This window comes from Anguilla anguilla, chromosome 8 (assembly GCF_013347855.1).
Source record: "Anguilla anguilla isolate fAngAng1 chromosome 8, fAngAng1.pri, whole genome shotgun sequence".
Taxonomy (NCBI): Eukaryota; Metazoa; Chordata; class Actinopteri; order Anguilliformes; family Anguillidae; genus Anguilla; species Anguilla anguilla.
The window spans coordinates 52774707-52796117 of NC_049208.1; the positions used below are offsets into that span (position 1 = coordinate 52774707).

The window sequence follows — 21411 nt, forward strand, 5'->3', positions numbered from 1 at the left end:
TGATAATAACTGTTAAAACTACAATATTACAAAATGAAAGCAAAGGAAATACATTTTTACGTAAACAATTTCCTCTGGACGAATATATTTATTGGTTCGTCACCTCAGAATAGCCTAAACGGAAATCACATTTCAAAAAAATTGTATTTCGACAAAAAACCCTTTCTTCACAAAATACATTGAAAATCATCTCCTCAACTCAGTCTTACTTGCGGAAGCCGCGTGGATGCCACATAGCATCAGCGTCAGGAGAACCAGCTTGTTCATTTTGCCAAAAACCCGTCGGTATTTTAATAAAATTGTAGCGGTAGAAGGACACTTCAGCACTCCTGGTCTGGCTACCGCCCTGTGGTGTCCAACATCTCCGTAAATTATTTGAATAAAATGGTTGGCTGAAGGAGTCGCTTTCGACCAATATTAAAAAAAGGAGAGAGCAACCGTACGGAACTGAAAGTAAAGCACGCTGATGTGCGAACTTGTGACTGACGGTAACGTACCATGTAGCTCATTAGACAACTTATATCAGCTGCGGTTAACGCCATGGAATAATAAATAAATAAATAAATAAATAAATGTTGTTATTATTATTGTTGTTGTTGTTATTGCTGTTGTTATTGCTGTAGTGAAAACTAAATGCATAAAATCAAAACCACAGACAGTTAACAGACATTCTATAAAAGCCATGTTTCCCCGCCTGAGAGTGACACGTCTTTACAGGGCTTGTGCACTTTAAATTATGTTCTAATTTTCACACGTCAATCTGAAGGTGCTTCTAGTGGAAGAAAAGGGCAACACAACAAAAAGAAATGCAAAATGAGTCAGAAGCAAAGCTGGTGAAAGGTGAGTTTGATTGTGCATTAGAAGGCAAAACAACACAAACTGAAATAAAATAAAAATTTTATTTCAGTTTGTGTTGTTTTGTCTCAGTCAGAGCGGCAATGAATGCTGGATAAGAGGTAACCAACGGCAGGTCTGGCTGCGTATAATGCAAGTACGTAAAAGTTGGGAAAATGAATCTGCAGTATATGATCTATCTTACTTACTCCTGTACACACACTGTAATTCACGTTATTATCGCGTGAAGATATTCCCTTTGTCACCGAATATACCTATATCTGAGGTAATCGGGGAGCAGTGGTGCCGTTTGAATCTTTCGACCAGGGGGGCGGGGGCGGGGAGGGGAGCAGTGGTGCCGTTTGAATCTTTCGACCAGGGGGGCGGGGGCGGGGAGGGGAGCAGTGGTGCCGTTTGAATCTGTCGACGGGGGGGGGGGGGGGGGGGGGGGGGGGGGGGGGGTGGTTGCATTGTTATTAAATATTCCGTTGTCATTCCGTTTTAAATTACCACCGCTAGCTTTGCGATAGGGCATGAATACCGCAGGGGGGCCCCCTGGTGGCCACGGGGGCCCTAAGCAGCCGCTTAGTTCGGTTATGCCTCAGGCCGGCTAAACCACTCCCCATCACTCCGCCTGCAGCCAGCACCACAGCCACGCCCTCGCCCCCGCCCCATCACATCAACTTTTAACAGATAACATTTGGTCCCACTCTGGAATATGCTACCGAATGATGTCTGTTAACATTTGAGTTATCGCTGTTAGAGATTAATAAACACAGGACGTTTTACTGTGCACAGTTGTGCAATAGGAATAACAGGTTCATTAAACAGGTATAGAACCTGAGCCTGCTACTGAAGAAACTTTATATCCCCGAAAAGGTGCGGCTTTAGGCTCACTCAGTGTGCCCTGTCTTGCTGGAAACAGACAAGCTCTTTAATATTTCTTTTGGATAAGGGTGAGTGATCCTAACTCTACTATAGCTATTGACATGCTACCTCTCTCTCAGAACTTGCAACTGGAAGCTCAAGGGTGGACAGAGTGAGACCAGCATCTGCACTACACAGCAGCTCTCATCTGTATTTATAGTTTTGGCAGATATCTCTGAAATCACACATCTTCAGCTTCATGCCAATATTGCATTGCCATTTAACCCTCACTTGTTTGTATGCACACCACCACCTGTGCATAGTTGGTGGGTTGCAGTGCGTTTACCTGGAGCTTAAGTCCCTAGCAGCTAATCCTCATTTCAAGATTTGACAGCTGTTCCAGTCGTAGTGCACACCTGTGGTCCAGGTGTTTAAATCTGAGCTTTCAACTCCAGCTATTCCCCGTGTGATTGACTCCCCTGAGTTTGTCCGATGATGTCGCTGAGTGGGGATATTGTGGGTCAGCGGCAAAAATGTCTGCAGTCGCGTTGGGTCTTTGCTTTGGCAATGATCATTCAGATAATGCCAGTTATACACACATTGTGACAGTTATACACACATTTTTGAATATGCCAGAAAACGGTCAAGATTCCAGTGTATTAATCTGGTCATGAATAGAATATGCAGCCACAAAAAAACAAGTCAATCGACATTGGATGCCTACTGGTAAGTTCTTTACAGAATAGGAGTGGGCTTGTGTTGAATCTTTTTCATTAATGTTCAGTAATTAGAAAGGCAGAATTTTGGGGAGCCAACTGTGATCATTATTTTGAATTGTACACACCATTTAGCTCATCACTTTTACTTTTGAAGCAAGAGAGGCACAAGACACTTCCAGATTTAATTTTTATTCCAGAAAATGTTAATCAGCATCTTCATATATGTATGGATATGTATCAGGACAAGAGAAAGCTGTCTGAAACACACCCGAATAAAATTTTGAGAAAGTTGTAGTATTTACAATTTGAACAGCAGAACTAAGACCTGCTATTCTATATATTTGACTTCCTTCCTACTGGCTGTAACGATACTGCACTCCGCACACAGCTCCAGATTCACAGAAATGACGAGTATCTGATAGATGGCAATGCTCTAATTCATCTCTTCATAAAACAGCAGCTGGAGGAACCAGGAAGTGAGATGGTCAATACAATGACTCATTGCAATTATTGAATTTTTAAAATCCTGTTCTACTGCATTTCTTTGGCATCATTGGCACTGACTGATTTTTGTTCCGAACACAATTGCTATCTGAGAATTTTAATTTTAAACTGTTAAAACTTGGTTTTGATGTTTAGAGGGTATTATTTACCCTCTTAAGCCACATTATGTCAGAATGCTTTCCATGAAGAATAAAATTATCATGTTCACATTGTGTTTATTGGGTTATATTGCACATATCTAATTGCATAAAAGGAGGTAAATTATATTTAACTGAACAAATTAAAGACTGAGGTGAATCAATAGACTGTAATTGCTGAAAGTGTGGCCACCTGAACACTGAAACTAACCATCTGGAAGATACTGGAGAATTCAAAGACAAACCAAATGAGAAGATGCCAAACTTGTAATATGTTTAAGGAAAAATGCAAAAATTTTAATGTTAATCACCTATAGATTAACCTCATTCTTTCATGTTTTTATGTAATTGTTTGCAATATAGCATAATACAAACATGGGAAATCTATTCTTCATGGCATGCATAGCTATTTCCAACACAATGTGGCTGCAGGGGGTAAACAATCCCTCTAAAAAGTAGCTAATTAAGGAAAATGAACAGCTAGTTAAAATTCTGGGATTGCAATTGTGGTTGGAACGAAAACCAACATAAGCGTTGTTATATGACACTCCCTGCCAGCCTATGCTGCGGCTTTGGGTCTAAAACTCTCCCTAGCACCTCCCTTGGCCTCAACTGTATGTAAAAGTTGTGTAGGTTGCTCTGGATAAGTCTGCTAAATGCCTGTAATGGAATGTAATGAAGAAGCAAGACAGGCACAAGACATTTCCAAATGTAAATTTTATTCCAGAAAATCTTAACACCTTCATACATGTATGCATATGTATCAGCACAACAGAAAACCGGAATAAAATTACATCATAAAAAGCTATGCTTACAATATCAACAGCAGAAGTCCTGCTACTGTTTGTTTGCGTTCCCACTCTTAATTGTAGTTGAATTATGAAAGTAAGCAGCTGCTCCCCTGCACTGCACACTAAAAAAGCCAATGTTACATAATCAGCAGCAGTGCTAAATCAAGCCAAGCAGTGCTAAATCAACCCCAGCAGTGTTACATCAATTACAATAGAGGCAACATCATACATACGGGGGCATTACTTGCAGTGATCCTTTACCACCCAATGTACACAATGCATTCAAAGCAATATATAGTGTCAATATATAGTGTAGGGGGTTCCCCGGTGTCCTGGCTAAATTGCAAACCTGGCTCTCTAAAACTTGCCACCTAATCATCCCTTGATTTAATAGGCTAAAAAAAACAGTTCTCTCCCTCTCCACCTCAGCTAATGTGTGGTAAGCGTTCTGGTGGAAAATGGGTGCCGTGCATCAGCCCAGGTGGGTGCAACACATTGGTGGAGGATGAGATTCCCACTCATCACTGTAAACAGCACTTTGAGCGTTTGGAATGGTGCTATATAAATGGAATGATTCATTCAATTCATTCATTCAACATTAGATAAATCCAAACTTACGCCATATGGATAGAATCGAATATATTGAGGCTTTATCAGTCTAAAAAAGTTAGCTATAATGTAACCGTGGTAACTGGAGTGTGGAGACTGAGACACATTAATACAGTGGAGTAACTAACTGTGTGTTCAGAAGAGTGATGCATTTGTAACTGAGGGGATCTGTACAGAGTAGGTCTACAGTAAAGGAACTTACTGTGCATTAAGCAGTCTTCACTGAGATCTCAGGCTTTTACTGCAGGCTGGTCAGAGTCCTCAGAATCCGTGTCAGAGGCTGCAACGAGAAGCTCAGTCAGAACCCCAGTTCAGCAGAGCTCAGTGTAGCTCATATCACACACTCAGCTCATATCACACACTCAGACTCATATCACACACTCAGACTCATATCACACACTCAGCCTCATATCACACACTCAGACTCATATCACACACTCAGACTCATATCACACACTCAGACTCATATCACACACTCAGACTCATATCACACACTCAGTCTCATATCACACACGCAGTCTCATATCACACACTCAGTCTCATATCACACACTCAGGCTCATATCACACACTCAGTCTCATATCACACACTCAGTCTCATATCACACACTCAGTCTCATATCACACACTCAGACTCATATCACACACTCAGACTCATATCACACACTCAGCTCATACCACACACTCAGACTCATATCACACACTCAGACTCATATCACACACTCAGTCTCATATCACACACTCAGCTCATATCACACACTCAGCTCATATCACACACTCAGGCACATATAACAGTAACTCCAGTAACATTGATTTCAGCCAATTAAAAACTATTTAAGAATGACAGAACTGATTAAAATATAGATAGTCAGTCAGTCAAACACACACACACACAAGGGATAACACTGCAACCCTGGAGAGATGTAAACAGGAGTAATTACAGTCTAAAACCTGGGCATTATTTGCACTTGATTATAATGACATTCATAAGCATTGAGTAAAGGAGTAAATATACTCACTGCTAGTCTTCCCGTAGCCTGGAACAGAAACACACAGAGTTAGAATCATACACACAGCATGTCTGTCACTGTGAAACTATTAAACTCTGTGAAATGTTTCAGTGTGCCAGCTTTATTATGTGACTGCGCTGGTGTATCTCAGAGTTAAGGTGTGTCAGTGGGTCTGTGTCTGTAACTCAGTGTGTCAGTATCTCTGTGGTCAGTGACTCTCAGCTTCTCTTCTTCCAAATGACGACACCAATGACGGCGAGGATGAGGATGAGAGCGCCCAGCACACAGACACACACACACACACACCACACACACAAACACAGACACACACACACACACACACCACACACACAAACACAGACAGACACACACACGCACACACACGCACACACACGCACACACACGCACACACAAACATAGACACACACACACACACAGACAGACACACAAACATGCACAGACACACACACGCACACACACATACGCGTACACATGCACGCACGGACACACACACATATACATATATACACATACACACATGCGTACACACACACACACACACACACACACACACACGTACGCGCACACACACACACACACGCACACACACATATACATGCACACACACACACACATACACGCACACACCCATACACACATGTACGCACACACACACGTACAAGTTTAATACAGTATATAGCTTTTTTGACATCTTCATTTGACTCATGTCTAAATCATCCCTTTGCCTCACTAGTTGTCTTAAATGCATTCAGTGTATCAGTGGTTAGTGTAGAGAGAGACAGAGGTTCTACTACTGAGCAGTGCAGTGTGTTTGGGGTAAACCACTCTCTGTGTTCGTCTCATCTCTCTCTCTTTCTACCACAAAGGAAATTTACAGAGCCAAACCCAGCCCCAAACAGTGATGTCACAGGTGTTACACCTCCTCGTTCCCTCACTGTTGAGAATGGATTGAGAACATTTAGTGTCAAGAAGGCATCATCATTTGTCATCATGTCTCGCTCTCTCTCTCCCCCCCTCTCTCTCGCTCACACTTGAGATCTCCTCTCTCTCTCTCCGGCTCTCTACATCTCTCACTCACTCTTGAATGACACAATGATGTCCTGTTTCAGGCTCTTGTGCTGTACAGTACAGGTGTACTCTTGGCTCTTCCATTCCTCAGGCTTCACTGTCAGGTGAGATCTGGTCTGGAAAGTTCCGTCATCGTTGGGCACCGTCTCTCCCAGCTCTACGTCCTCATCCAGGTCCTCTCCGTTTCTCTGCCAGGTTACCATGATGCCACGGGGGTAGAATCCGGTCACATGACAGGTAAGACCAGGAGAGGAGGAGTCCTTCTGCAGCAGAGAGACCTCAGGAGCAACTGAGAGAGAGAGAGAGAGAGAGAGAGAGAGAGGGGGGGACAGGGAGAGAGAGAGAGAGAGAGAGGGAGAGGGGGACAGGGAGAGGGAGAGAGAGGGAGGGGGAGAGGGTAGGAGAAAGGGAGAGGGGAAAAAGAGGGACAGGGACAAAGAGAGGAATGAAATGTTTGATGCAGTTTAAATGATTATTTATTTAACTAAACGTCATTTCTTCCTATGCTAAAAAAACACGGTATTACACAAAGAACCAAAAACCGGTCCAGATGGAGATCAATAAACATTTCAATTCATGTAGCCCATTACGTGTGGAAACAATGCAAATTTTAAGTATTTTAGTTGTAACTAATTAAACTGTTTTAGTAGTTTCATTAAACTAAGAACAGTAGGTTATGTTTAGTCTAAAGCAGGGCTCTGTTAGACTACTGTTTTTGTTCTTTTTGGTCAGAATCCTTGGACTGTTATTGTTTCTTATGTAAAAGTCTTTTTGCGTTTTGTAAAAATAAATATTTATTTGCATCTTTTAACTTGTGTTTGACTTGCAATATGTCAATATGCTAATTAATATGTTAATGTGTTCAGTACATTACTACAGCTGTTAGACTGTGTTTGCACAGACTGAGCTTTTATATTACCCCCCCCCCCCCCCCCAAAAAAAAAACAAAAAAAACAAAAACATTTTTGAACCTGAAAGAGCAGGTAACAGATATTATTTGCTTTACTCAGCCGGTTGAAGTAAAGCTGTACCATGTGATCTGTGTGCAGAGAATGCGTTCCTGCTGCCACTGAGCCTCCCAGGCTAGAGCTGCATAAGAGTTTAACATGGTGGGAGAGCAGCAGAGTTGTGCTCTCAGTGCTGCTGTACCTGTCCTCTCCAGAGCGCTCCTCCCATAGCTCACGTACTTCTTCAGCCAGTCAACGCACTCCTGGGTGAAGTACTGCTTCAAGTTCTCAAGCAGAGCTGGGTCATTATTCCATTTCACTGCAGTGATAAACGCCTGCTGCACCGGTGCAATGAAACGCTGGTTTCTCAGGTCATAAGTAAGGAAGTCTTCCCCGTCGTATCCATACTGATCAAACCCTCCTGTGGCCCCGGTCTCATCATCCCACTCACAGCCGTACATGTTCTGGTATGTGTGTACACCTGGAGAGAGAAAACACACACTGTCAATATACACATCTAATGCAAACACACACATACACACACTGTCACTGCGTACATCTAATACACACACACACAAACACACACACACGTACACACTGCCACTGCACACATCTAATACACACACATACACGTACACGCTGTCACTCCACACACAAACACACACACATACACACTGTCACTGCACACATCTAACACACACACACACACTGTCACTGCACACATCTAACACACACACACACACTGTCACTGCATACATCACACACATACACACTGTCACTGTGTACATCTAATACAGACACACACACTGTCACTGCACACATCTAATACACACCCACACACACATCACACACAGCAGTCTGATTCCCTCTACAAACTGATTATACAATTATACACGATTGTAGAGAGGGAGAAAGACAGAGAGAGAGTGAGGAAGAGAGAGAGGGGGAGGGATGGGTGTGCAGGCAGGAATTAATCTCCTCAATAAATTCTCTACAGAATGTGCTGTTCTAGCAACATGTATCCGGGTGTGTGTGTGTGTGTGTGTGTGTGTGTGTGTGTGTGTTCCAAGGGGCCCAAACTAAACTTCATGGAGAAAGCTAATGCAGCTTATCAGTCTGTCCCAACAATATTCAGTTCTCTCTCTTTCTTCTGAACCACAGTAAAGATAAAGATGCCCCCTCCTTCCACCTTACACTTGTGACTGCAATAGAATCACCATGAATAATCAATCAATCACTCAATCAGTTGGACTGAATGCAGACCTGCCAACCTTAGGAAAATATTTTGAGTACCACAATAGTCAGTGTAACGCTTAGTTCACATGCTTTCACACCACTTCGCTTTGCACACGACAGTCTGCAAGAGACACACACAAGCCTTTCTTCATAATTCTAGTTTTGACTGTTGAAGTGATCAGGCAAAATTGTATAATTTGACCTGATTCTAAAATACCACTTGCACTGCACTGGGCTATATTATGATATACTTGCAAGTCAAACGTTTGAGTACACCTGCTTATAACAATTTTTTTCATGATTAATATTTCATTATATGATATGTGTGCTTATACAAACAGATAACCATAAAAGAATTGCATTCAATTATTTAATTATTTAATAATTTATTTTGTATATTGTAACATATGTTTTCATTTTCAAGTATTTACAGAAACTTACGTTGTAATGTAAAAAAAAAAAAACTTATGTTGCGATGTAAAACACTGTCAATTATGAATAAAACCAAGTTTCTGTTCATGATTTCCATTTTTATTTAATAATTAAATAATTGAATTAGCTTATATAGGCACACATCATATAGGCCTAATGAAAAAAAAAGTATTCAATTGAAAAATTATCTAGGAATGTAGGCTTTTGTAACTAGAGGTTTAGCCAAATTATTACCTGAAGCTCCTTGGTGGCTAATGTCGAAATCATAATGCATGGTGCGGTAGTTTTGAGGGTCAGAGGCACGGCCATTGCTCCTGATATTTTGCGAGGAACGTCTGGGGGGCATGGACTCGCTTCTTTTTAGTAGGTCTGCTGCTCTCTCTCTTATGCCATATTACGGAAGGCTCTCCTTGTTAGTATCCTCGTCATCTGACATCATGATTATTTTCTAACTGCAAGGCTGGTCGGGTGACTGGCTGCAATAACAGGAATTATTTGCTACGTTAGCAGTCTGTAGTCAAACACCTTTGCAATGGTCACTTTGCTCCAACAGAGCGTGAGCGTTAAAAGTTTGAACATGGAGTCTCCGTAGCATTTGAGTTACTGCAGCTAAATTACTCCATCAGTTATTCACACCGTAGCCGTCTCATAACGAGGCTAAATCGTATGCGAGCTACTACTACAGCTAACTATATACACAAATTTATCTCATTAGGATATACCCCTTGAGATGCATCATCTCGTAAAGTTACCGATGACCGGGGCCACAGGAGGGTTTGATCAGTATGGATATGACGGGGAAGACTTCGTTATTTATGACATGAGAAACCAGCGTTTCATTGCACCTACTCCACTACTCCCTGGAGCTGCTGAAAGCACTCCATCAGCTGGAGAGGGGGTGGAGCTGGGGAGAGGGGGTGGGGATAGGGACAGGGGATGGAGCTAGGGGGCATGTAGCAGGCGAATAAAGTTCTAAGGCGGAGGGGCTTAGCAAGTGAATGAGTCCACCCTCATGGAGATGGAATATACTGCAATTTATTGCAAGCAGGGAAATATAACGAGAAATATATTCACTGCTGCACAGTAAAATACTGCAGGTTCTTTAATTGAAACTGTGGTGAAGGTACAGGTACAGCTACAGGTACAGAAGCCCCCCTCACACACAGAGACACAAGAGCACCTCCAGCTCCCTAAACCAGCATCTCTGTAGGGGTTATCACCCGGGGGTGCAAACGGGACAGAGCGACACCAACGGCCATGACGGGGGCGTGACATGCCCCGCCTAAAGTGGGGCTGGGGTGGCTGAAGTGGGCCGGGTATTGGGGTGGGGGGGTGGGTGGTCAGTTTGGCATTTCAGTGGCCACACTGCTTCAGCCCAGGCTGGGGTCCAATCCCAGAGAGAGTCCCTCTCCAGCGGCTGCTGGGGTCCAAACCCAGAGTGTCCCTCTCCAGCAGCTGCGGTGGAGGAACAGGGTGGGAGGGGTTGGGGGCAGGTGAGCTGTCCTTCCCAAAAAGTGACAGGAAGTCAGCTGTGTTGCAGCTGAGGGCTCGGGGAGGTGGTGAAAGGTGGCCATATTGGACTGGAGCCAGTACCCCGAGCAGACAAACAGGAGCGAGCAAACCCAACTCTGGGTGCTGCTGAGACACACTGTCCATCATTAAGGGGGGGGCTGTGGTATGTGAGGGCCTGTGTTCATTATAGGGGCGGGGCACATGTACAATGATGTCATCTGAGCAAACAGATGGAAATGCTGATGAGGACAGAGGACTCCATCTTGTGAAAACAGAGCTCAGAATGAACAGGCCTGCATGCGTGGGAAAGCCTGTGAGGATCCTGCAGTCAGGGTGGAGAGGCACCTGTCACAGGTGAGGTTAGGAGTAACAGAGGAGCTGCAGAAGGAGGTCGTGAGCTCTTCAGCTGAAGGGATGGTTGTAGAAGATAACAGCCTTGCTCACGGCACAAAGAGCGACACAGATACATACAGCCCCCTGATGTTTTTCTCAGCGATAGAGAGCTTTAAAATCCACAGTGGAGGATTTGATTGGCTCAGCTACATCAGCATTCAGCAGGAGTCAGGAGTTCCAATGTGACCTCAGCAGGGAGAGGGCAATATGGCTCAGTGATTGGACGACGGGGACTGTGGAATACGGCTCAGTAGATGGAGGCTGTGGAAAACAGCTCAGTGATTGGATGAAAGAGACTATGGTCTGGGCCAGCAGGGCTGAGTGGGCAAAGGCAGCCAGAGACTCTGAACAAAGCTGCAGGTTTCTGTAGAGAAACGGCTGCAGAGTCTCCAGCCCACAGGAGCACCAGCTCTCCAGCCACGGGCAGCTTTAAGCCTGCAGATCCAGCAGCGGCCTCTCTCACACTTATCAATTCAGCATCATGTGTGACTTCATCCTGAAGCTAATTCAGTTCTAAACAGTCAGCAGCCTTCATCCAGTAGAAGTGATGCTTGATTAGATAAATCCACATGTGCCCATTACTGACACAAGTGACCAGGAGCACCCAGCTTCCCTCTGCCACATGTTATGGGCACAACCCAAACTGTCTGGAGTCGACTGGCGAGATCATGAATCCGCACTGCAGGAGATATTTTTGCTTCTCTTTGCAGTAACAGGTCAAAAGAGTGAGAGACGAGCAGGGAGGCCTTTGTCTCTGCTGAGGTGAAACCTCACATGTGCAACACTGGAAAGGGTTTGGATGCATCTCTCTGTCTGATCGTGTGCTCTGGGCAGCAGGCTGACAGTGTGATGGGTCATGCACTACACAGCTTAGTGGAATATGTGGTCACGTTCAGCTTGATAAAGCTCTCTGCGTCTATGTCTGTTTCTCTGCATTGTTCTGCAGGACACGGACTCCACCCCACTGCTCTCTCTGGGGTCTAATATGGCTGCTGAGTGAGATGCCCACTGACTGCCAGCTTTATTTAACATCTCTGCAGCTCGTTCCAAACGCAGTCTGACATTATATCTACAGATGGTTGTGTTTCTACACAACCACACACACAGAGCGGTAAATTTAAGTGATGGCCAAACTATGGGAAACAGACATCCTGCGTGTGGCCAATCTCTCCGATCTCCACTCTGTGCGTGTGCGTGCTTGTCTCCACAATATGGCGGTGACCTATGGCGACAAGGTGCTGCTATGCCTTGCTTGTGTGCTTTGCATGTAGCTCGTTCTGCCATCAGAGTGTTTGTCTAAGTTTGGGGAAGTCAAACTGTTTCTTATCAAGAACAACATGCGGGAAATGCAACAAAAGTTTAATTATTTATCTACCGACTTCAGTCTCAGAAGTGCTGGCTACGTGTCTAGCTGAGCTGGTGCTGGCTCAAACAACCACCGACACCATAAAGACAGTGAGGGAGTTTGGATGAGCTTTTAACAGATCACTGAATATAAGACTAAGCACAATGCCCAGAGGGATGACACAACACTCCCATGCTTAATCACTTTTATTCTAGGTTTGAAGTGGGAATGTCATGCTTATCTGTCACTTTTTCAGATACAGTCCAGATCTTAGAACTCCACATTTTGTTATTAAACAGAATGCAGCCAAAACTCCGTTTGTGAAACAGAACTGTAGGAAGACTGCAGGACCAGATCTGGTTTCTGAGTTCACCTTGAAATATTGTGCTGATAAACTTGCCAGTTTTTACAGAAAGTTTAAACTGGTTTATAAGTCATTGTAAAGTGCCAGCATGTTTCAAATCTGCTATCATTGTCCCCATTGCCAAGAAACCTAGTGTAAACTGTCTTAATTTATACAGGCTGGCAGCACTCACCTCTATTATTATAAAGATCTTTGAAAGGCTGGTGAGTAATCATTTACCCAGCTCTAATTTAGACTCAAATCAATTTGCCTACCGGGCTAATAGAACTGTGGAGGATGCTGTATCTCTTTTTGATTATGTTCAATGAGCACCTCAAGACCCTACGCACCTATGTGCTAACATTATTCATAGATTACAGCTCTGCCTTTAATACTACCTTACTTGGAAGATTTATGATAAGATGAGGGGGCTTAGTTTTGAACAGTGCCTTTGCCTTTGGATTTTAGACTTTTTAACCAACAGGAAACAAGTTGTTAAAATCAATAGTATGCTCTCAAAACCCAGGTCCATCTGTACTGGAGCACCTCAGGGCTGTGTGTTGTCACCACAGCTCGACTCACTGTACACTAATGACTGTGTGTCTCACTCAGACACTGTGAAAATTTATAAGACCGCTGATGATACAACAGTAGTTGGTTTGATTAGTAAAGAGGACAAATCGGTTTACAGTGGTTACAGGGAAGCCGTAAGGTGGAGCTCTGTTAACTATTTTAACCTCAATATTATGGAAACTAAATAAATGGTAGTTGATTTTAGAAGTAAGAAAGATGAACTCCTACCACTTGTTGTTGAGTGCTAAACTGTGGAGAGGGTGGGCTCCATTAAGTTTTTAGGCACTATAACTTGCAATTCACTGAAATGGGAGGACAACACCAACTCCATTATATTGAAATCCTATCAAAGTCTTTGTCTTTATTTTATGAGACAGCTATGGAAGTTTGGGGTATCCAAGGAGGCAATGCTACACATTTATGGGGCAGTCGTTAAAAGTGTGCTGCCTGTTTCTATGTCCGTCTGGTACGGTTACACCACAGCACAGGAAAGGAAATTCTAACTGACACCTCTCGTTTGTTTTCACTGTTCTCCACTACCGTCCATCACTCTGGATAAGAGCACCTGCCAGATGACTGCTTGCAGTGTAATGTAATGAACCAATCACAGGATTTGCCCTCTAAGGTAAAACTAAATGATTGGTTCAAATCACTCTCATTACAATGCGTATCAATAGAAAACTCCTGACAACATTTTTATATTACAAGGAGCCAGATGACATCACAGCTATAAATGCTTGCTTTGGTGATCAGCTCTTTTGATGTTCTCTGCTTTCACATAAGGAGCTGGTCAAAAAAGCTTCCCTTTCACTTTCCAGCTGCTGAATATCATTCATTTTCAATTTCATTTTCTGTGGGATCTATAATGTTAATTAAAGTGTACTGCATCACATTCCAAGGTCATTATATGGAAGGGCATGCATTTTAGGACAGTTTATTATGTGTAGAGGTTGTAAAGATATGATTTAATAAATTTGAAAATTGGTTGACAGACACTGCATGTTCTTCTGCACGTAAGAATGTGTCAGAAGGTTCAGAAACGGTATATGTGCATGTCCAACACCAACATTCTGAGTGTGTGTGTGTGTGTGTGTGTGTGTTCACATGTGAGTTTACTCACCCTGAATCTGGTTGAAACGCTGCATTGCAATTCCAATATTGGCTTTGAAGGTCTGCTGACTACCAATCAGAGTCTGAGTCTCTTTGTCCCAGTAATCTGCTGCCACAGTCTTGTTTATCCACTCAGTCTTGGGGATCATCCTACTGCTGTTGCTGTCGTAGTGCACAAACTGCTCATCATCCACCAAACCCACAACAGTGAACTCTGGGAAGTCAATACCGGCTGTGACAGCAGTGTAGAAGTACTTCAGCGAGTGAGAGGCTGTGGACCCAAACACAATTGTCAGAACTGCAGGAATTACAGCTCAACAATGTACAGTACATAAACACATACACTGTATACACAATTAGTCTACACACTCCAAATACACACACTTACTTGAATTAGAAATTATAGATCAACATTAATGTAATGATGTAATGTAATTCATGTACAGTACATTAATAGCATATGCAAAGTGCATGACTGTCTCTCTCTGACTCTCTTTCTCTCTAAACAACTTGTTAGAGGTGCTATACAGGACTACTTCTAGATTACAGAAATCAAATTTAAAAGATTTAAGCAGTGAAAATAACTCTCTCAATCAAATATATCTCAGATAGGGTCTACTGACTCAGACATAAAGGAAAGGGAATCAGAAATATTTCTCAGACAATATAACAATACTCAGCTTTTTAAAAATCCAAAGACATGCAAGTTAGGCTCCTTGGAGGAGTGTTAACAGGGCTGCTGTAAATGACCATGTGTGCTCAGTCAACCTACCCTGTCTATAGAAGGGTTAATGAATAAATAAAAAACTTCTCCTGCTCACACTACATTTGTTCACAGGCTCATCAGATTACATCTCTTGAATCTTAAAACAGTGCCAGAGAGGCTAAAAGCACCAGCAGCTCCACAGCCCACACCATCACTGCTCTGCACAAACACCTCAAACCAACCAGTTCCTCACCACTGCTGCCACTGTCTACAGCTCTGTGAGACTGCAGAGCACACAATAATCTGACTGGCTGAGAGAGATTTCTCTCGACCAATAGGAGAGGATGCATCATAAACCTCTGGGTAGATCGAAGATGAGAAGGTTGAGTCAGGAAACTGAAAGTAAGAGGACCAGCATACGGCTCCAGAGTCGGCTGTCCTGCACAGGGCCGCACATACGGAAGGGGGGGAAACTGGGACATTTTGGGCCCAGTATATGGGGTGTATCTGTTTTTAATTTGTTACAAAATATATGGGGGGGTTCCCAATATATTTTATATTATATTTATATTTTGTCCCGGGCCTGAGAATTCATAGCTACTGCGATGGGCTAACGAACTGTGCCACACCTCTCACCAAACATTAAGTACTCAAAAACACAATTATTACTATTTTTCAGCCTCCTTCTTCACACAAAATGAAACTAGAATATTTCAGGCCCTGTACCTCAGACCTCACTGTCTCTCTCTCCCTCTCATTTCCAAACTCCCAGTTGTAGGGTCTGCAGTGACCCCCTGGTGTAGCAGTGTACCCCACATCACTGAGTAGGGACCACATTAGACTTTCTGTTTGCGACAAGCAAGGAAACTACAGAACAAGCTGTGGAGCCAATCAGCAGCTCTGTGTCTGAGGTGCGTCTCAAAACTGCGCTGTCATGAGCTGACCGTTCTTTCCTCTCAGTGAAACAGGCAAAACCCCCAAAAACAAGCACATCCACTCAGTAAAACAGACAAGCCCCCAAAAAACAAGTACATCCTTTCAGTAAAACTAACGAAACCCCCAAAAACAAGCACATCCACTCAGTAAAACATACAAAAACCCCCAGCCTAAAAACTAGCACATGTACACAGACTCACAAGAACATGCACAGACAATGCAGCAATCCATCACAACCCACAAAATGAACCAACCAAGAGCACACAGGTACAGTCAGAACAGAAGGGTCAGGAGGGAGGGTGGGATAGGGAAGTAAACAACCTTCTATAAAACACAGTCGCACACACACACTTCCATTTCTAGAAACAGATAAAGACAACAAAACACAGGTATTGTAATTATAACGAGCATGAAGCCCCCGTGACGGAGGGATACCGTAAATTAGCCTGAATTAGCGCATATTATGCACTTAACCAAAATACGCAAAATTACTGGCTTTAATTTCACGGGCAGATGGCGCCCTCTTGTGGCAGAATACTGCAAAAGGCACGGACGGCTGTCTTGCCTACAGTACCACATGAGCACTACAATAACACTCTGTGATACTGAGCTTTACTATATTAACTTTATCCTCACCTTATAAGTGATTATTAGGCCGAATATACAAACAACACATTAAACTCTCAGTATAAAATCAGGGGGAGCCCATCTGCTGCTGGCTGGCACCGGTTACATTGGAGAAGGCAAATTACATAATTAATAAGCAGCACTATGGAATTAGCAATGCAAAAATGCCGATGGAGCTGGGCGAGGATGACTCTGGTCGTACGGGGAGACGGGCTGGCAGGCCAGAGGGTGGCACTGCCAGGCAGGGGGACAGGAGCTGACCCAGCGGAGTTGACCAGCAGAGCTGACCCAGCGGAGCTAACCCAGCTGACCCAGCGGGCAGGGAGATCAGCCAGTCCTGTGGCTCCCGCTCAGGGCTGGTGCCAGGAGCAAGGGGAAGAGGAGAACCGCTGCTCTTTTCAAACCGCTGATCTTTACGCGAGGACTTCTATGAGCCGTGGCGGTAAAGAAAATGGCACCATTGCGGCACTTGGCGCTAAACAGCCAGTAGCTACAATCTTTTATTTATTTGCTTCTCCATAGGCTATCAACAGGGAAAGATATTAAAATAGCCTGAGAGTCAAATAAAACCGAGGAAAATACTGAAGAGATTCAAACATCTCGGTACCTACTGGGTATGAAGTTGCGCAGATTCAAAACAAACATGTTTCTTTGGCTGAACTTTTCAAAAGTCATATTTTAAAATGCTACTTGCATTATACCAAAGACAAGCTCCAATACGATGTAGGTCTAGCTAATAATGAAACGCTATCATTACACTAAGAAACGTAAGAGGACAATGATAATAATAATAATAATAATAATAATAATAATAATAATAAATATTGTTATTATTAATAATATTTATATTATTGATATTGTTCATGTTGTTACTATTATTGACAGATTAATTTTGATATTTTTTCAAGACTGACAGAGGGCGAAGGTTATCGACTTAAATCAGTGGTTCCCAAACTCGGTCCTGGGGGCCCCTTTTGTCTGCTGGTTTTCATTCCAACCACAACTGCAATCCCAAAATTTTAACAAGCCGTACATTTTAATTAATTAGGTGCTTTTAGAGTGTAGATGGGTTATTTACTCTCGTCAGCCACATTACGCCAGAAATAGCTATGCAAGCCAGGAAGAATAAAATTAACATGTTCATATTGCGCTTATTGTCACATATCGCAAACATAAAAAGAGGCAGCCTAAAATATTTCTAACGGATCGACTAACGGAAGACTGAGGTGAATCAATAGGCTGTCGCGTGTTTTTAAAGAATAGGCTAAAAGTTGTCTCTTAATCTGAACTTCGTGTTTTGAAGGGCACAATTTTATCAGATTTTTTAAAATGACCCCGAAATACAGCCACAAAATAGTCCGTTTCACAACACAGGCGCGTTTTCCGGCTGCCTTTACTGCGTTGAGCGAAAACTGACCAGGTTTCTACGGGCCTGTTCCTGCGTGCCTCGTGAAGTGCGACACTTGTGAATAACTGTTAAAACTACAATATTACAAAATGAAAGCAAAGGAAATACATTTTTAAGTAAATAATTTCATCTGGACGAATATATTTATTGGTTTGTTACCTCAAAATAGACTAAACGAAAATCACATTTCAAAAAAATTGTATTTTGACAAAAAACCCTTTCTTCACAAAATACATTGAAAATCATCTCCTCAACTCAGTCTTACCTGCGGAAGCCGCGTGGATGCCACATAGCATCAGCGTCAGGAGAACCAGCTTGTTCATTTTGCCAAAAACCCTTCGGAATTTTAATAAAATTGTAGCGGTAGAAGGACACTTCAGCACTCCTGGTCTGGTTACCGCCCTGTGGTGTTAAATGATTTGTGCTGGGAATAAAATGGTTGGCTGAAGGAGTCGCTTTCGACCAATATTAAAAAAAGGAGAGAGCAACCGTACGAAACTGAAAGTAAAGCACTCTGATGTGCGAACTTGTGACTGACGGTAACGTACCATGTAGCTCATTAGACAACTTATATCAGCTGCGTTTAACGCCATGGAATAATAAATTAATTAATTAATTGATGTTGTTATTATTATTGTTGTTGTTGTTGTCAGTACTGTTGTTATTGCTGTAGTGAAAACTAAATGCATGAAATCAAAACCACAGACAGTTAACAGACATTCTATAAAAGCCATGTTTCCCCACCTGAGAGTGACTCGTCTTTACAGGGCTTGTGCACTTTAAATTATGTTCTAATTTTCACACGTCAATCTGAAGGTGCTTCTGGTGGAAGAAAAGGGCAACAAAACAAAAAGAAATGCAAAATGAGTCAGAAGCAAAGCTGGTGAAAGTTGAGTTTGATTGTGCATTAGGAGGCAAAACAACACAAACTGAAATAAAATAAAATTTTTATTTCAGTTTGTGTTGTTTTGTCTCAGTCAGAGTGGCAATGAATGCTGGATGAGAGGTAACCGACGGCAGGTCTGGCTGCGTATAATACAAGTACGTAAAAGTTGGGAAAATGAATCTGCAGTATATGAAGATGTTGGATCTTGATCTATCTTACTTACTCCTGTACACACACTGTAATTCATGTTATTATCGCGCGAAGATATTCCCTTTGTCACCGAATATACCTATATCTGAGGTAATCGGCTAGCTAGATAGCAGGCGTTGCCGGCTAGGCAGTGACAAATCTGAACATACGCTAGTGCTTATTTGTATACTTATTTTTGTCTTTTTAATCTTTTTGGCTGGACCGCAACAGCAGGGCCAGCCCTACAAACGCGAATGTCTGTGACTGACTGACTGAGTGACTGAGTGATGAAGGTACACCATTGGTCGGCCGAGTTATGAAGTTGCACCATTGGTCGGCCGGATCATGTGTGTCAGGTCCAGCCATATACTAGGTTTTAACCTGGTCTTGTTAAATCACAGGACACTGTTGTGTTTATGTGCCACTACCATGTTCCCTGTAAATCAGGTAGAGAGACATTTTCAAAGTTTGTCAGTGAGATCTTCGCTTGATAGTGCCAATATTGCATTGCCATTTAACCCTCACTTGTTTGTATGCACACCACCACCTGTGCATAGTTGGTCAGTTGCAGTGCGTTTAGCTGGAGCTTAGGTCCCTAGACCTCTGAACTACAGTACATCCGGGGCAGCTAATCCTCATTTCAAGATTTGATAGCTGTTCCAGTCGTAGTGCACACCTGTGGTCCAGGTGTTTAAATCTTTAAACTCCAGCTATTCCCCCTGTGATTGACTCCCCTGAGTTTGTCCGATGATGTCGCTGAGTGGGGATATTGTGGGTCAGCGGCAAAAATGTCTGCAGTCGCGTTGCATCTTTGCTTTGGCAATGATCATTGAGATAATGCCTTTGTGACAGTTATACACACATTTTGGAATATGCCAGAAAACGGTCAAGATTCCAGTGTATTAATAGAATAGAATATGAATAGAATATGCAGCCACAAAAAAACAAGTCAATCGACATTGGATGCCTACTGGTAAGTTCTTTACAGAATAGGAGTGGGCTTGTGTTGAATCTTTTTCATTAATATTCAGTAATTAGAATGGCAGAATTTTGGGGAGCCAACTGTGATTATTATTTTGAATTACACACACCATTTAGATGGATGAAGCTCATCACTTTTCCTTTTGAAGCAAGAGAAGCAACCAGACACTTCCAGATTTAATTTTTATTCCAGAAAATATTAATCAGCATCTTCATATAAGTATGGATATTTATCAGGACAAGAGAAAGCCGTCTGAAACACACCCAAATAAAATTTTGAGATAAAAGTAGTAATATTTAAGATTTGAACAGCAGAACTAAGACCTGCTATTCTATATATTTGACTTCCTGTTATTAAATGTGGTTGATGAAAGTAAGCAGCTGCTCCCTTTTCTCTGCATAGCCAAATAACCAGTGCTTAATCTACCCTACCAGTGCTAAATCTACCCTACCAGTGCTTAATGTACCCTAGCAGTGCTAAATCTACCTTAGCAGTGCTTAATCTACCCTAGCAGTGCTTAATCTACCCTAGCAGTGCTTAATCTACCCTAGCAGTGCTTAATCTACCCTAGCAGTGCTAAATCTACCCTAGCAGTGCTTAATCTACCGTAGCAGTGCTTAATCTACCCTAGCAGTGCTAAATCTACCCTAGCAGTGCTTAATCTACCCTAGCAGTGCTTGACCCTTGCAGTGCTTAATCTACCCTAGCAGTGCTTGACCCTTGCAGTGCTTAATCTACCCTAGCAGTGCTTGACCCTTGCAGTGCCAAATCAAGCTTAGCAGGGCTGAACAAGGAGAAGTAGTGCTAAATCAACCATGGCATCGTTAAATTAACCCTAGCACTACAAAAGCAACCCCAGCAGTGCTAAATCAGCCCTAGCACTACAAAATCAACCCCAGCAGTGTTAAATCAACTCTAACAGTTGTTACTTCTGCCTGTTGCCTCCTGACAGAGGCAACATTGTACAGAATTTATTCATTTATTTACAGTCATCTTTTACACATATTATCATCACACGCATCATGATGAATATACACAATAACAATTCATTAATTAGTGGGCACATAGTGGCCAAATTAATGTACATGATTTTTGGGCTTTATTAGCTCCACCAGGAAGAGGCATTAGTGCATTACACACACAGTTAAGCACAAGCGCTCTCCCCTATCTGTTCTGTACAGTGTTTTAAAACGAAGAGAACATGAAGCAACAGGACAGCATTAACAC

General features: G+C 42.6%; 2 protein-coding genes across 10 annotated transcripts in view; both read right to left on the bottom strand.

The window, feature by feature from the left end:
• The window catches only part of LOC118232966 (BOLA class I histocompatibility antigen, alpha chain BL3-7-like), a 115583-nt gene that overhangs the window by 69834 nt on the left and 24338 nt on the right, over positions 1-21411 (bottom strand). Inside the window, exons 1-3 of one of the 6 annotated variants that reach the window (XM_035428248.1) lie at positions 18393-18575; positions 14461-14721; positions 7709-7987 (exon numbers count right to left, since the gene is read on the bottom strand). In XM_035428248.1, coding sequence (XP_035284139.1) covers positions 7709-7987; positions 14461-14721; positions 18393-18450 — 598 coding nt within the window. In that variant the 5' untranslated portion in view covers positions 18451-18575. Of the gene's footprint in view, positions 1-209; positions 421-7708; positions 7988-14460; positions 14722-18392; positions 18615-21411 lie in introns of those variants that run through there. The other 5 variants (XM_035428250.1, XM_035428245.1, XM_035428249.1 and 2 more) reach the window with 5 other exon arrangements.
• LOC118232971 (popy class I histocompatibility antigen, alpha chain E-like) overlaps positions 1-21411 on the bottom strand; it is a 99591-nt gene that overhangs the window by 49667 nt on the left and 28513 nt on the right. The gene's annotated exons all lie outside the window — the stretch shown is intronic.